Source organism: Dipodomys merriami, unplaced genomic scaffold, assembly GCF_024711535.1.
Source record: "Dipodomys merriami isolate MVZ:Mamm:240054 unplaced genomic scaffold, mDipMer1.0.p SCAF_421, whole genome shotgun sequence".
In the NCBI taxonomy this organism is placed as follows: Eukaryota; Metazoa; Chordata; class Mammalia; order Rodentia; family Heteromyidae; genus Dipodomys; species Dipodomys merriami.
The window spans coordinates 804906-819892 of record NW_027205838.1 but is presented as its reverse complement, the minus strand read 5'-3'; the positions used below and the strand labels follow the sequence as shown (position 1 = coordinate 819892).

The window sequence follows — 14987 nt, the reverse complement described above, 5'->3', positions numbered from 1 at the left end:
CCTTGAGCTCAGCTTTCTTTCTTGGGTGACACTCTACCACTTGAGCCACTCCCTCCTGTCTGGCTTTTTGCTAGAGTCTTTTTTTTGGGGGGAGGGGTCCAGTCGTGGGGCCTGAACTCTGGGCCTGGGCACTGTCCCTCAGCTCTTCAGCTCAAGGCTAGCACGCTACCACTTGAGCCATAGCACCACTTCCGGCTTTTTTTTTTTTTTCTGCTTATGTGGTTCTGAGGAATCCAACTCAGGGCCTCATTCATGCAAGACAAGCGCTCTACCACTGAGCCACCTTCCCAGCCCTTGCTAGAGTCTTAAGGACTTTTCTGCTCTGCCTGGGTTTTGAACTGTGATCCTCAGATTTCAGCCTCCTGAGTAGTTAGGATTACAGGTGTGAGCTACCACTGCCTGGCTTGCTTACATACTTATTTCATTTTTCTTTTGTTTGTTTCTGCCAGTCCTGGGCTTGAACTCAAGGCCTAGGCATTGTCCCTGAGCGTTTTTTTTGCTCAAGGCTAGTGTTCTACCACTTGAGCCACAGCACCACTTCCAGCTTTTTTCTATTTATGAGGTACTGAAGAATGGAACCCAGGGCTTCATGCATGCTAGGCAAGCACTCTACTACTAAGCCACCTTCCCAGCCCCTAAAGTTCATTTTGATAAGTATTTTACATGATCGGAGAGCTCACATTTTTATGGTCAGGTGTAGAACTTTGGCCCAGGACTGGCCTGCCCGGTAGCTGGGATCGCACTTCTACTCTCAGCTCATTGGCTAAGATGGGATGTAGCTTTTGCTGAGCCTTGAATAGAGTCTCCACCTCCGTGAGTACCTGGGGTTATAACTGTGTGCATTTTGCAAGGCCTTTTTGTTATTTTTCATTCTGTTTGCAGTGCTGGGAATGGAATCTAGGGCCCAGCACATAAGGCGCTGAGCAGCACCCCAGCCTTCATTATCACGCAGTGCCACCTGTGTGTGGCCAGCAGCTCCATGCAGGGGATCAGCAGGCTCGCTTCCAGGAGCTCTGTGGAGGGGAAGTGGCCTCGAGGCCCGCCGCCTGCCTTCACTGCTCTCACATTACTGGCCTATTTCCCCCTGTCACCTGGCTCTCAGGACATCCTGTCACCCAACCAAGAGAACTGAAACTGCCCTGGGAACAGAGCTGATACAGAAAGACTGTGAAAGACGGGGTCTCCCCTGTGTGGGCTCCTGTTCCTGTCCCCAGCCCAGACTTCTGCTGGGCGTGGACAAGGAGATGACTCTGAGAGCTGAGGCCCTCACCGTCCCCTCATGCGTGCATGTTTGTGCATTTGTGTGTGTAGCACTGCCTGCATTCTGGGTCTGCACAGTGCCCAGCCTGCGCCTCACAGCAGTTGAGTCAGGAGACTCAGTGGACCCAGTGTGGTTACCATCTGTGCCTTCTGCTGCTCTGATCTCAAGCCTGCGGAAGCGTGCGTGCGTGCATGCATGCGTATGTGAGACCAGACCCCAGATGTTCAGTATCCCCCGTGACTGCCAGCTTCCTGACAGCCACCCCTAGTGGACAGGGCCTGAGAGCCAGGAGCCCAGAAGACCCTCCCAGGCCAGGGGGCACAGACCACCACGTCACATGAACCCCGATGGCTAGAAAGATCTTTCCTGGCTTCAAGACCAGGATGATGCATCTGGAAGTGCTGGGCCAGGCAGGCGGTGAGACTCCATCCTGGAGGCCAGATCCTTTGATGGGGGGAAATCAGGGGCCTAGGAACCCCTCAGCCTGGAGATAGAGGACTGCAGCGCTGCCCAGCTGTACGCTCCTGGTTGGGGGTGTCTCCGCTCCATTGTGGAGCCAGTGGCAGACAGTGCCTAGGCAGGTGTCACTGGAAATGCCCCGTTCAGTGCTTTTGACCTTTCCGTCCCCATGGGCGGGCCTGGTCATCCCTTCTCTAGTCCTGGCGTATTTTAGAAGAGTCACAACTGGTCACCATTGAGACACAGGAAGAAGGGTGGGCAGCCCCCAGGTCCCCTGCAGGAGGTACTTGAGCAGCCACACCTGGTGCCAGCTACACTCCCAGGGCCCTTCTGTCCCCAGAGGGTCGGGTCCCATTCATTGCCATCCCTGAGTGCCTGTCCTTGTTGGGCATCCTCACGGTCCCTGCCTGTGGAGGGCCCTCTGCAACCGTGTGGTTAGGGACGTGCCCCTGGTCTGCACCTGGGAGGCTGTGCTAGCCTCTGCACTGCGGTCCAGCCTAAGTGTCAATGCGCTGGTTTCCCTCTTTTCAGTATCAGGGTCTGAACTTAGCCTTTAAGTAATCAGGCAGGGGCTCTACTGCTGAGCCACCCCTCCGATCCTTTTTGCAGTGTTTTATTTATTTATTTTTTTTATTTTTTTGTTGGTCGTGGGGCTTGAACTCTGGGCCTGGGCGCTGTCCCTCAGCTCTTCAGCTCAAGGCGAGCGCTCTGCCACTTGAGCTACAGCGCCACTTCTGGTTTTCTGGTGGTTTATTGGAGATAGGAGTCTCACGGTCTTTCCTGCCTGGGCTGGCTTTGAACCGCGATCCTCAGATCTCAGCCTCCTGAGTAGCTAGGATTACAGGCGTGAGCCACCAGCGCCCGGCTTTTATTTTGTTTTTTGTCAGTCATGGGGCCTGAACTCTGGGCCTGGGCACTGTCCCTCAGCTCTTCAGCTCAAGGTTAGCTCTGTACCCCTTGAGCCATAGCGCCACTTCCGGCTTTTTCTGCTTATGTGGTGCTGAGGAATCAAACTCAGGGCCTCAGGCATGCAAGGCAAGCGCTCTACCACTGAGCCCCTTCCCAGCCCCTGCAGTGGTTATTTTTAAGCCACTGTCTCGCGCCTGCCTGGTTGCCATTCAGTGACTGGCTGCTTGTTGGCCCCACATGGTTTCTGGATGACAGCACCGCACCACACCCAGCACAGTGCCTTAGAGGTAGAGATGCCTCTGTGGGCTGCCCTGAGACTGCCAACCTCAGATCTCAGCCACGAGCCACAGGTGCCCAGCTGCAAGTTGGATTTTTAATGTTGGTCCCTCAGCAGGCTGGAGCCACCACTGCAGTGTGTTTCAGTAGCGCCGGGGCTGTGTGGCCCTCGCCAGGGGCCTTTGGTGGGTCCCTGGCTTTGGTGTCACAGCACTGCCCGGCCCCACCCGCACTGCTGGTTTTCACTCGGATGTGGTTGGCTAATGAGCTTTCTCTTTTGTTTCAAGCTGGTCAGCGAGAAGGTCGGCGGGGCTGAGGGGACCAAGCTGGACGATGACTTCAAAGAGATGGAGAAGGTGAGGCAGCGGAGCTGTGAGACACCACGCCCACAGTTGGCATCCGTGGATGTGCCAACAGACCGCAGTGGTGTGGGGGGTTGCTGGAGTTCCATCAGTGGACTCCAGGAGTGACAGCCCCTCCCTCCCCCATGTTGTCTAGTGTGGGCGAGGGACGGGGAGAGGCGTCGGGCCGGAGCCCCCACCACCTTCTGCTTCTCTCCACAGAAGGTGGATGTCACCAGCAAGGCGGTGACAGAAGTGCTGGTCAGAACCATCGAGTACCTACAGCCCAACCCAGGTAGGGGGCCAGCCTGCCCGACTGCCCCCCACCCCCAGGTCTGCCCTCCTGTCACCCAGGAATCTTCTGAAATGGGATGAGTGGGCTGTAGCTGCCGTGCCCACTATGGGCAGGCTGGAGGCCTGGCTGAACCAGAGCCCCAGAGGCTGTGCCGGTGTGTGGCCAGCACCACTTCCTCTGCTGGCCTGCAGTCGCTGGGGCAACACTCCCCCACCCACCTTGACCAGGGACAGGAAGGAGCCTCTGCCGTCCTCCCTGGGAGGTGGGTGTGACCCGCCATTTCCCCTCGCAGCCTCCCGGGCCAAGCTGACGATGCTCAACACGGTGTCCAAGATCCGGGGCCAGGTGAAGAACCCTGGCTACCCACAGTCAGAGGGGCTGCTGGGCGAGTGTATGATCCGCCACGGGAAGGAGCTGGGCGGCGAGTCCAACTTCGGTGAGAGCGGGGCATCCCAGGGCCGGGGGGACCTGGGGGACCCACAGGGTCCACGTGTCCCAGTGCAGATGGACACTGCTGTCTGCCAGGCACTGTCCTAGGACAGGGCTCAGTAACCACCTTCCATGTGGGGACAGAGGGGCTGCGCAGCCGGCCATCCCTCAGCCCAGTGCCATGAAGGCAAGGTGGGAGGCAGGGGGGGTCTTGGCTTCTAGTCCCACCTGCTCCGTGTTGGGCTGTGGAGCACTGCGCCGCCAGGGGTGGCAGCCCCCCGTGACAGCCTCCCCTCCCCGCAGGAGATGCCCTGCTGGACGCAGGAGAGTCCATGAAGCGCCTGGCTGAGGTGAAGGACTCCCTGGACATAGAGGTCAAGCAGAACTTCATCGACCCGCTGCAGAACCTGTGCGACAAGGACCTGAAGGAGATCCAGGTGTGCCACCTGCGGCAGCCCTGTCCCCCACCCAGGCCAGTAGTGCAGGGTGACCGGGCCTGGCCGCTTGCTGACTTTGCCCCGCTGCCCACAGCACCACCTGAAGAAGCTGGAGGGCCGCCGGCTGGACTTTGACTACAAGAAGAAGCGTCAGGGCAAGATCCCAGACGAGGAGCTGCGCCAGGCTCTGGAGAAGTTCGAGGAGTCCAAGGAGGTGGCAGAGACCAGCATGCACAACCTCCTGGAGACTGACGTGTGTGGGGCAGCAGCCTAGCCACTGCGGGGGGGGGGGGGGGGGGGCGGGGAGGGCGGACTCTGGACCTCCAGAGGGTGGCTGTGCAGGGTGGCCTCAGCCTTGCTGCTCCCGCAGATCGAGCAGGTGAGCCAGCTCTCAGCACTGGTGGATGCACAGCTGGACTACCACCGGCAGGCTGTGCAGATCCTCGAAGAGCTGGCCAGCAAGCTAAAGCGCCGGTAAGCCCCTCCACTGCTCCTGAAGCCCTGATGCCACCACCACCCCCCACCATGCACGCACAGAGGCTCCCGGGCTGCCTGCGCCCTCTGCCTGTGGAAGCAGGCACTGCACTCGTCCTAGGCAGCCCTGGTGTGAATCCAATGCTGTCTCAGCCCTGGGCGTGTTGAGGGATCCCTGAAGGTAGCAAGGCCTGCTCGATTCATCCTCCCTCTCCACCCCCACCCCATGGAGACCACAGAGGAAACCAGCGGTCACCCTCAGTCAGTGACTCAGCTGGGGTCACCCCAGCCGCTGGCCCAGGACACCTCTGTGCCTTCCTTCCTGCTGGCTGGCCGGGCCCAGCCCTGTGAGGGCATGGTGGCTTGTGGGTGCACGGGGGTGGGGGGGGACAGGACAGTGGACAGCCTCTGGAGGTGCCCGACACTGGGGCACTGGTCCAGAGCCTTCGTTGAGGTTCAGCCAGGGCCTGTGGGTGCCCTGTGCCTCACGTCATGCTACGGAGGCCCTCCCCACCCCAGACCGGTCCCGGGCAGGCACTGGGTGGGTGTGGCTGTGCCTTGGCCAGTGCCCAGCACTCGACTCCCCACAGGGTGCGGGACGCCTCCTCGCGCCCCAGGCGTGAGTACAAGCCCAGGCCCCGGGAGTCCTTTGACCTAGGGGAGCCTGAGCAGTCCAACGGGGGCCTCCCCTGCGCCGCGCCCAAGACCACAGGTGATGCGGGCCACCCCTGGGAGCCATGGGGGGGGGCACCCGCCCTCTGCACTGTGGTCCTGGGCCAGGCTCACTCCCCTTTGTCCTCCAGGAGTTTCATCGTCTTTCCGATCTTCCGAGAAGCCCATCCAGACGCCCAGCAGGAGCATGCGTGAGTGGCCTCTTGTGATGACTCCAGAGAGCACTGGAGGAAGGGGTGGGGCGGCCAGGGCCATAGCATGGGGCGGGGGGGGGGGGCTGACTTTAGAGCAAAGCACCTGGCACCCCATCCCACAGCGCCCCTGGACCAGCCGAGCTGCAAGGCCCTGTATGACTTCGAGCCTGAGAACGACGGCGAGCTGGGCTTCCGTGAGGGCGACCTCATCACGCTCACCAACCAGATCGACGAGAACTGGTACGAGGGCATGCTGCACGGCCAGTCGGGCTTCTTCCCGCTCAGCTACGTGGAGGTGCTCGTGCCCCTGCCTCAGTGACGCCGCCCAGCCCCACCGGCCCCACCCGGGCGATCGCATTCCACGAGGCGGCTCAGCTCCCACCTCCGGGCAGGTGAGCTCCTGTTTACGTGGGCACCGTGGCTCAGCAGCAGCAGGCGGTGTGTGGAGCTCCTTCCACGTGGGGCTAACACTAAGGTGCTCTAGAAACACTAACGTTCCTCTTGCCCCTCCACGGGCGGCAACTCCAAGGGGACCCTCCAGCCCCTTCCCCAGGTCCACTGTCCTTGACTCACAAGGCCCAGCCCACAGCCTAACTGGGTGTGGCCCCCTGGCCATTCCACACCCCAGTTTGTAATCCCCTCCCGCCCGTTGCTGGCGATGGGCCTTGCCCCCCCCCACTCACTCCAGGCGGCTCGGGGCACCTCACCCCCATCTTGCACACATCCCAGGTACTTGCTGGGTGCCGGGGTCCTCACCCCTCCAGCAGTACCCGCCTGCCAGCCTGAGCCCGGGCCTCGGCGGATCACACGAGGGGTTGCTCTGGCACAAGCCGCGGCCACCAGCTGAGCACCCCTCCCACGGGACCAGGCACAGGCTTCCAAGAGAATGTCCCCTGCCTGAGCCGCCCCGCCCCACCGCTGTGTGTGGTGACCCCTGCATCACCCCCATAGACAGCTGCCAGTGCGCACCCCCACCCCCCGCCGCCGGGCCACAGCCCAGCTTTTCCTCCCCTCACTGAACCAAGGCACTGGCTGAGTGGGGGCCGGGGTCCAGGTTTGCAGTCCCCCCCAGCCCGGCCCCTCTGGGGGGCACCCTGACCACAGGAAGTTCAACTTGCTCCGGGTCCAGGCAAAGCCATGTACTCCTCATTTTTACAAAGTATTAAACGTCTTTCTACAGCCTCCGTGTCCTCTCCCCTACCACACACACACAGAGCTGACACAGCCCCATCTTGGAGCACGGGGTGGGGGGGTGGAGACCTCAGCCTGTGGCCAGATGAGGGTGAGGATTTAAGCCCCAGGGGATTCACTGGGTGCCAGGGGAGTGGGGAGCTGCTGGCCTGCCCACACCACCCACACCAAAGCGATGCTCATGGCTGCCAGCTGCTTGCGCTTTATTATCCAAGCCTGAGTCACAGGGACGAGGGGCAGCCGGCCTGCTTGAGGATACCGCAGACCTGCTCCAGCACGTGGCCCACACCCTGGTCCTTGGGCGTCCTGCTGGCCAGGGAGATCTGAAACCCCAGGGCAGGCTGCTCAGGCGGTGCTGTGTCCCCAGGTCCTCCCGGGGTGCCTGCATTGCATTTTACAGGCTGGACCTCACCCTGCTGCCCTGAGAAGGTGGTGGGAAGGAAGCCCACAGGCTGGAGAAGCCCCAGTCTGGGCTCACCTTGGGAGCAGGCAGCCGCGTCCCAAGTGGTGGTATGTCCAACCACCCAGGGGTCTCAGGGCCTTGAAGCAGAGCACCGGCCTTCTCTGCGCATCTCACCTTGAGCTTGTCCAGGTAGCTGTGCTCCTGGCTCCAGGGCTCCTGGAAGCTCACGAGGTCCGGGGCGCCCTTGTAGAACTCCACCAGCAGCATCTGCAGACAGGTCACGCACCTGCCTCTCTCCAGTGGGCCTCCCGCCTTCCTCCCTCCACCTCCCAACTCGGGCACCACGAAGGAGAGTCCAGACCCAGCAGACAGAAGGACAGGCACCAGGCTGGACCGCCACTCACGCCTGCCTAAGCCAGGACAGCCCAGAGCCTGGCTCCTAACATCAGTGGCACTGGTGACAGGGAAGAGGCGGTGAGCACCTCCCACTTCGGTTTTTACAGGCTCTGAACTCAGGGCTTCGTACTTGCAAGGCAGACGCTCTACCCCTTGAGCCCCAGCCCCAGCCCTTTTTGTTGTTGTTAGGGTCTCGGTTTTCTTTTCCTTTTTTTTTTTTTCTTTTTGCTGCAGCAAGCCTGGACTTTGGTGTTCCTGTTTACACTTCCCACATAGTGGGGATGGGTGGATGGATGATAGACATATACTATCATGCCCTGCTTGTAGGTTGAGGAATCTCACTAATACTTTGCCTGGCTGGCCTCCTCTCCTCTCCTAATCTGCACTTCCTGAGTAGCGGGGATGGGAGCCATTGGGACGGACCACGTTCAACTTTTGGCATTTTCGTTTAAAAAAAAGAGTACCAGGGCTTGAATTAAGAAGAGCCTTGTGCTTTCACTTGGCTTTTTTGCTGACAGCAGGGGCTCTCCCCTGTGAGCCATGCTTGACTCCACTTCTTGGCTGGTTATTTAGAGATAAAGAGTCGGATTTATTTGCCTGGGCTGGCTTCAAACCTCCATCCTCAGATCTCAGGCTCCCACGGAGCTAGGATTTCAGTGCAAACTTTTCCAATGTACAACACACACACACACACACACGGCAGCACGGGCCGGGAGGGAGCTTACCATCTCATGCAGGATGTCATTGGTCAGGAAACTGTCCTGGACATAAGCCATCTCCACATCCATGGGGATGCCGTAGTCACTGGGCCTTTGCTGGGAGGGACACGCATGGTCAGAGAGGCCCCCACTGACTCTGACCTCTGCCCCGGAGTGGGAGGGGGCATGGAACAAGACCCGGCTCAGGAAGCGCTCACTGAAAGCTCAGTGAGTGGCCATCATGTCCCCGTTTCAGAGAAGCGACAAACAGGTGACAAACGGTGCCCCCACCTCAGCCCTGGCTTGTCTGTCACCCACACAACCTCCCTCCCTGGCCCCCAGCCTCCCCCAGAGGCCAGCCTACCTCAGGGGGCGGCATCACCCAGAAGGGGGAGATGTTAGACTCAGGGCCCGGGTTGCCTGGATAGTACGGGGCTGGGGGAAGAGACAGCGTGTGCTGGGTAAGTTGGTCTAGGCTGCTCCCCACACCCCACACCCTCCACCCCAGGTCTCACAGCAGAGCAGGGCCAGGCAGGGCTGGAAGCCATTGCTGGAGCCCTGCAGCCGCAGCTGGTACTCCATCTGCGCATCGATGTCCTGCAGTGTGGGCAGCGCCGGGCTGTGCGGGTGGCTGTGGTACCAGCCCACCAGCGACAGCCCCCGCAGAAACAGGCTCTGGTAGATCTGCAGGCAGAGGCACAGCCAAGGCTAAGCCAGGGAGCTCAGGGGCCAGGGCCTGCTATGTGCCAGGCCTGGGGCCCTGGGCACACCTTCACTACACCCACCATAATAGGCCAGTGGCTCACGCCTTGTCATCCCAGCTACTCAGGAGCCTGAGATCTGAGGATGAGACTCCTGTCTCAAATGAACCAGCACAAGGCTGCAAGTAGAGCTGTGGCCAAAGCGGTACAGCGCTAGCCTTGAGTGGAGACAATCAGGGACAGAGCCAGGCCCAGAGTTCAAGCTCTGACACAAAAATGAAGAGTGCTCAGAATCTACACTCGGCCTGCTGTACCCCACATTCTCTTGATTTAACACAAGGACAAAGCTGTTTGCAGATAGGAGAAAAAGTCTGTTTGTGGGGGAGACAATCTTCCCCAGCAAGGTTAGGGTGCAGCTCCGTAGAGGGCTCCTAGCACCAAAACAAAACCTGAGGCCGGGACAGCTGTGTCTCTCCCCTCCTCTCCTCCCCCCCCCCCCCCCCCCAGTGATCCCCTCACCTCCTCTTCAATGCTGGCCGCAGTGTCAGGGTCCCCAAGCCGGCTCCTGCATGGGAAGGCTCTCAGCACGGTAAGCACTGCGGGGTGACAGGGAAGCCCCAAATAGTGACCCTGGTCTCCATGCCCCCTACCCACCGGGTCCCCAATACTCACTTTGGTTGTTGATGTCCCAGCGGCCCCCGAGGTAGCCCACAACCTCACTCCGTGTCAGGTGACTGTGGAAGTCCTGGGAGGAAAGGCAGAGGCTGGGGCTCCTGCCCCAACTTGAGCCAGCCACCTCCCCCCACCCCTTTATTTTTTTTGTGTGTTGGTTTTGGGGCTTGAACTCAGGGCCTGGGAGCTGTTCCTGAGCTCTTTTGCTCAAGGCGAGCGCTCTACCACTCAGCCACAGCGCCACTTCTGGTTTATTGGGGGTAAGAATGTTACAGACTTTCCTGCCTGGGCTGGATTTGAATGGTGATCCTCAAATCTCAGCTTCCTGAGTAGCCCCACTACCCCCTCCCCCACTTCTTAATTACAGAAACAAACATTTATTTTTCACTCACTGATTACCAGTAGCAAACATTTATTGAGCACCTACTGTTTATGAGCAGCAAACACAACACTGGTCTTCGAGTGGACATTTTGAACCCCTTCCCCTCCTGGCTGGTCCAGGCCCATAGCCCCTGGCCCTGCTCACTAAGTGATGAGTTGGGAGCTTGGTCACACACCAGCAGAAAGAGCACGTTGCTGGAAATGGCCACGTTGAACGGCTGGAACTTGTTGATGGCTGCGAAGGAAGTTACTTCCACCAGGGTGTGGGGGTTCCTGGAGTAGCCAGGAGGGTCCCATGGTCTCAGGAAGCCCATGTTTTCCCTCACCTGCCCACCCTGCCCTGGCATTCCCCCACACCAAACAAGGATTCCGTGTAAGCTGAGGGTTGGGCTGCCTCCGGGGGGGGGGGGGGCATCTGACCTGGCAGAGTCACGACTGCCCAGCATGCAGTAGCGCACGGGCACCCGCAGCTTGCTCTCCACCCGCTTCCCAGGGGGCATGGCCTCTGGAGACAGGAGAGAAGAAATGTCAACCACGCTGCACCCCAGTCTGGGTATACAACAAGGGGCAACTCAAGAAAAAACAAACAGCACTAGGCTGGAAAATCAGGCAGAAAGGTAGCAGAGACACGTGAGATTTGTTAAAAATATATAAAGATTTTTAAAATCAGACCAGGCACTGGTGGCTCACGCCTGTCATCCTAGCTACTCAGGAGGCTGAGATCTGAGGATCACAGTTCATAGCCAGCCAGGGAAGGAAAATCCATGAGATTTTTATCTCCAATAAACCACAAAGACAAAAGTGGAGCTGTGGCTCAAGTGGTAGAGCACCAGCCTTGAGTGACAAAAATCTTAAGAGACAGTGCAAAGTCCATGCGTTCTAAGACCCAGGAGCTTGGCGTCAAAAAAAGGAAAAAGAAGTAAAGCCAAGTGAGACTGCAGGGCCCTGAGTTCAAGCACCAGGCTGGGTATACACACACACACACACACACACAGTCAAGTGAATTCAGGAACCCATAATAAGGGAGAAGGTTGCCAAATCCAGCATCAGAGCTTCAGAACTCAGGCAGAGCGAAATCTGGTGGTGGGGTGCTAGGGAAGATCAACACCCCACCCCCACCCCAGTCTCGTCCCCCATCCTGATTTCCTGCTTCTGCTTGCCCTCACCTGAGTGTGCAGGCTCCGAGAGGCCCTTCCCCTGAGGTCTCCGGTTCTTATCCTCCACTGAGACCCCCGCCACCACCTCCTCATCCTCATCTTCCATCAGCAGCTCCTCCTCCTCCCCTTCGCTGGCGGGGCTCTGGCAGAATGTGTGTGGGAGAGTGACCCTGTCAATGGACTGCCCCCCTCCCTCACCCACCTCCCTCCCCATCAGCAGACTGTAGCTGTAGTTGTCGTTATCTAGACTGACCACTAGGGGTCGAGAGTGAATAGAGGCATGGAATGCCCACACCAGGGCAGCTCATTGATAAATCCTATCAGATCTATTCGTGGAAGACAAACAAACCAGAACTTGCCCACTCTACCACTTGATAGCGGCCAGATTCCACTTTGCAAGACCACTTCAATAGCTTTAGCGGGGTCTCCAGCTCCTACCCACATCCCACAGCCTGTTCTCCCACAATATCCACCAGAGGAACCCATGAGTGTGAAATCCCTTTCGCTCAGGGTCAAAGCCCCAAGTCCTGCCCCAAGGCCCTGCACAGCCCACCCTGTCCCCTCCCTACCTCTCCCCGGTCTCTCGGTTCCTTGATCCCTCTGCTCCTGCCACACAGGGCCTTTCTAACTGTTTCTCCAACACAGTCTGTCCCAGAGTCTTTCAGGCACCAGCTCCCTCTCTTTCTGTTCCGTGCTCTGATGGTGCCCTCCCTTTAACCCAGCTTGAACCCTCCTCACCAAACAGCGCATTGGGAAGGACTTTACCTCATCCACGGCAGCTACCGCCATGTGAAGCTGATGTCGTCGGAGCCAGGTGGCCTTGTACTTGTCCAGTTTCTGGCCCTTGTATTTGACGGAGGCCCAGCCGCAGCCGGACTTCTTGGCTGGGTTGACCAGCTTCTTGCAGTGGGTAGCCCAGGCACTGGGGGAATTGAAAACCTGCCCAGTTTCTTGCCACACGATCCTTCCATCCGGCTGCAAGTCCCCCAGGAACTTCTTCCCCTGTAGCAGCAAACGGGTTGGCTGAATGCGGGCAGCAGAGTCCCTCATGGAAGTCCTCCTAAACACATGCTCCCTGGAGTTTGCCAGACACTCTCCACTAACTACAGTGAACCCTCCCAGGCCAACCTCTGCCTTTGAACTGCGAGAGCGCCTACAGGTAAGGGGAAATGTCAATCTCCATCACTGCTGTATCCATGACAACCACACACAGCCTGGCTCCCAGCAGGTCCTAGAGAGTCCAGACATGGTAGTTTGTGGTTGTCACTTCCACACATAGGCTACCTGGCAAGATCCTGTCTTAAAAAAGCAGCCAGGAGCTGGTGGCTCACGCCTGTCATCCCAGCTACTCAAGAGGCTGAGATCTGAGGATCGGGCATTTGAAGCCAGCCCCTGGCAGGGATTCCAGGAGACTCCTATCCCCAAAGAACCCGCTAAAAGCTGGAAGCGGAGGTGTGACGGCTCAAGTGGTAGAGGCCATCCTTGAGTGAAAAAGTTAAGGACAGGCCCTGAGTTCAAGCCCCAGTTCTGACACAACCACCCCTCCTCTCCCCCCCAAAAAAGGCAATCAAACGCACAAACAGAAAAACTAAGAGGACTAGGGATATATAGCTCAGCAGTATCTACAGTAATTCAAGGACAGCAAAATCCTCCTAGATTCTAGATGTCACTATACTACTCCTGGGGGGGGGGGGGCTACTGCCTCCGATTCCCCTCCCCCACAGTCGGGCACGTCCAGGGAGTCCTGGGCCTCAGTTTCCCCGTCGTGCAGGAGCAGGGATGGGCTGGGGACGCTCACCAGATAGTAGATGGACAGCACCCCGGCGCCGGGCTCCAGCAGCGCGTCTTTGAGCAGCACCCGCAGCGTGACGGCGCGCCGGGTGAGCGCGCCCCCCAGCCCGCCGCAGACCCCCGGCCCGGCCCCGCCGCCGCCGCCGCCGCCGCCGCGCCCCCCGCCGGTCCCCGCCGGCCGCTCGGGGTCCTCGGCCTCCGCCTCGTCCTCGTCCTCATCCGGGGCCTCCTCGCCCGCGCCGCCCGCGGGGGACAGCGGCTCCGGGGCTGCGGGATGAGGGGGAGGGGCAGCGACAGGCTGCAGCGGCCCCGCACCCCGAGGCCCGGCCCCACCGCGCCCCGACACCCCGCGCCCCAAGCCCGGCCCACCTACCTGCCATGGCCGCGCCCGCGCTTTCTTCCCGCACGTGACCCGGCCCCGCCTCCCGGGGCCGCCGCCGCGGGGTTGGGGGGCGGAGGGGAGGGGGAGGGCCCCTGCGGCGGACTGGCGGGGAAACTGAGGCCGCGCGCGAGAGAGTCAGGAAAAAAGATCAATCCTCCCGGATCATTTGGGGAAACGGAAGCCAGAGAGCGTGATCGTCCGGCCGAGGAAACTGAGGCCCCGGACCTGCCTAGTGGCCGCACGGCCTGTGGGGCTGCATCCTGGCGATTGCGGGGTGCGGAGGGGACGGTGGTCAGGGCTGCTGGAACCCGCGGGGAAACTGAGGACCACGGCCTCCAGCTCTACAAGGACGCAGTGCGCTCCGTAGTTAGGAACAGAGGAGAAACTGAGGCCCGGGGAAACCCTCAGGCGGCAGGTGGAGAAGCAGCCCCGGGGGGGACCCGGAGGGAAAGCGCCCGAAGCGCCGCGTCAGTCCCCGAAGGGTTAACTCGCCCGCGCCCCGGGGCACGGTCTCCGCTCGACCTAAAGGAGAGCCCGCCCACCGAGCCTTACCTTTCCCCTTCCACCACTCAGCAGCCGCTGCAGGATTCCGGGACAGCCAATCAGGATTAAGCTGCTGGTTCCACTCAAAGTCGGAATCAGCCAATGAGCATATCCAGGAACAGGCGCGGTCAATCATTACAATCATCCAATCAAAATTGTCGACTCTAGTTCACGGGCAACCAATCAGCTCTTAAGTTAAAAGCAGCGCCCTCTCCCCTCCCGTGGGGCTGAAGCCCGGGAGTTTAGAGGCGGGGCTCAGCTGGGCTCCCGCCCGGACCTTGCGGCCTCGGCCTTTGTCCCTGTGTCTGTCCTTTGTCCCTTTGTCTGTCCTTTGTTCCTGTTTCGGACCTTCTCTCCCAGGCCCAACTCTGGGCTCCCCGAGAGCGGTGGAGTTGAGAGGCGCTCCGAGCGCGCCTTGCAGGCCGGGAGGGAAAAGGACACTGGGCCTGGCCCGGATTTCTTGGAATAATCATAACGATAACAATAACAAGTATTATGATAATAAATATTAATACACTGTGATAGATATTATCGCTTATTAACTATGATGCTTATCATTGACTATTATTAACAATTATGTTGTCATTAGGCGATGCTAGTTACTCTTATCAAATGTCATCAATGATGGATATATTAATAGGTTATTAATAATGTTGATTAAATTATCGTGTTTATCAAATATTAATGTAATGTTTATTATTATTATTATTACTGGTTGTATTCTCTAGGCCAGGCCTCCTTTTAAGAGAGCCACTCTGCGGCCCAGGTTTCCTCTAACTCCAGGCGAAGTAAGCAATATCAAACTAGCCTGAATTTCTTGTGTGTGTGTACTTGTGTGTGTGTGTGCATGCATGCATACATGCCAGTACTTGGATGTGAACTCAGGGCCTGGGTGCTGTCCCTGAGCTTTTATACTCAAGGCTGG

The 14987-nt window shown here is 59.1% G+C and overlaps 2 protein-coding genes across 2 annotated transcripts in view; one reads left to right on the top strand and one right to left on the bottom strand.

Annotated features, from left to right (window-relative positions):
- Positions 1-6920, top strand: part of LOC138807596 (endophilin-A2) — a 28653-nt gene extending 21733 nt beyond the window's left edge. The window contains exons 2-10 of the mRNA XM_069993373.1: positions 3193-3261; positions 3469-3541; positions 3834-3977; positions 4274-4407; positions 4502-4660; positions 4778-4881; positions 5472-5593; positions 5685-5744; positions 5870-6920. Of these exons, the coding sequence (XP_069849474.1) occupies positions 3193-3261; positions 3469-3541; positions 3834-3977; positions 4274-4407; positions 4502-4660; positions 4778-4881; positions 5472-5593; positions 5685-5744; positions 5870-6066 (1062 nt within the window). The 3' untranslated portion in view covers positions 6067-6920. The remainder of the gene's footprint in view (positions 1-3192; positions 3262-3468; positions 3542-3833; positions 3978-4273; positions 4408-4501; positions 4661-4777; positions 4882-5471; positions 5594-5684; positions 5745-5869) is intronic.
- A 197-nt stretch (positions 6921-7117) lies between these two features.
- Positions 7118-14040, bottom strand: LOC138807595 (MPN domain-containing protein). The gene is made up of 13 exons (XM_069993372.1): positions 13511-14040; positions 13145-13404; positions 12112-12348; positions 11356-11488; positions 10610-10694; positions 10366-10462; positions 9809-9881; positions 9656-9732; positions 8951-9119; positions 8800-8870; positions 8463-8552; positions 7516-7608; positions 7118-7261 (listed from the first exon to the last, which is right to left on the bottom strand). Exons 1-13 carry the CDS (start codon positions 13515-13517, stop codon positions 7160-7162), a joined length of 1494 nt encoding a protein of 497 aa, XP_069849473.1. The 5' UTR covers positions 13518-14040; the 3' UTR covers positions 7118-7159.
- Between the last annotated feature and the right edge of the window lie 947 nt (positions 14041-14987).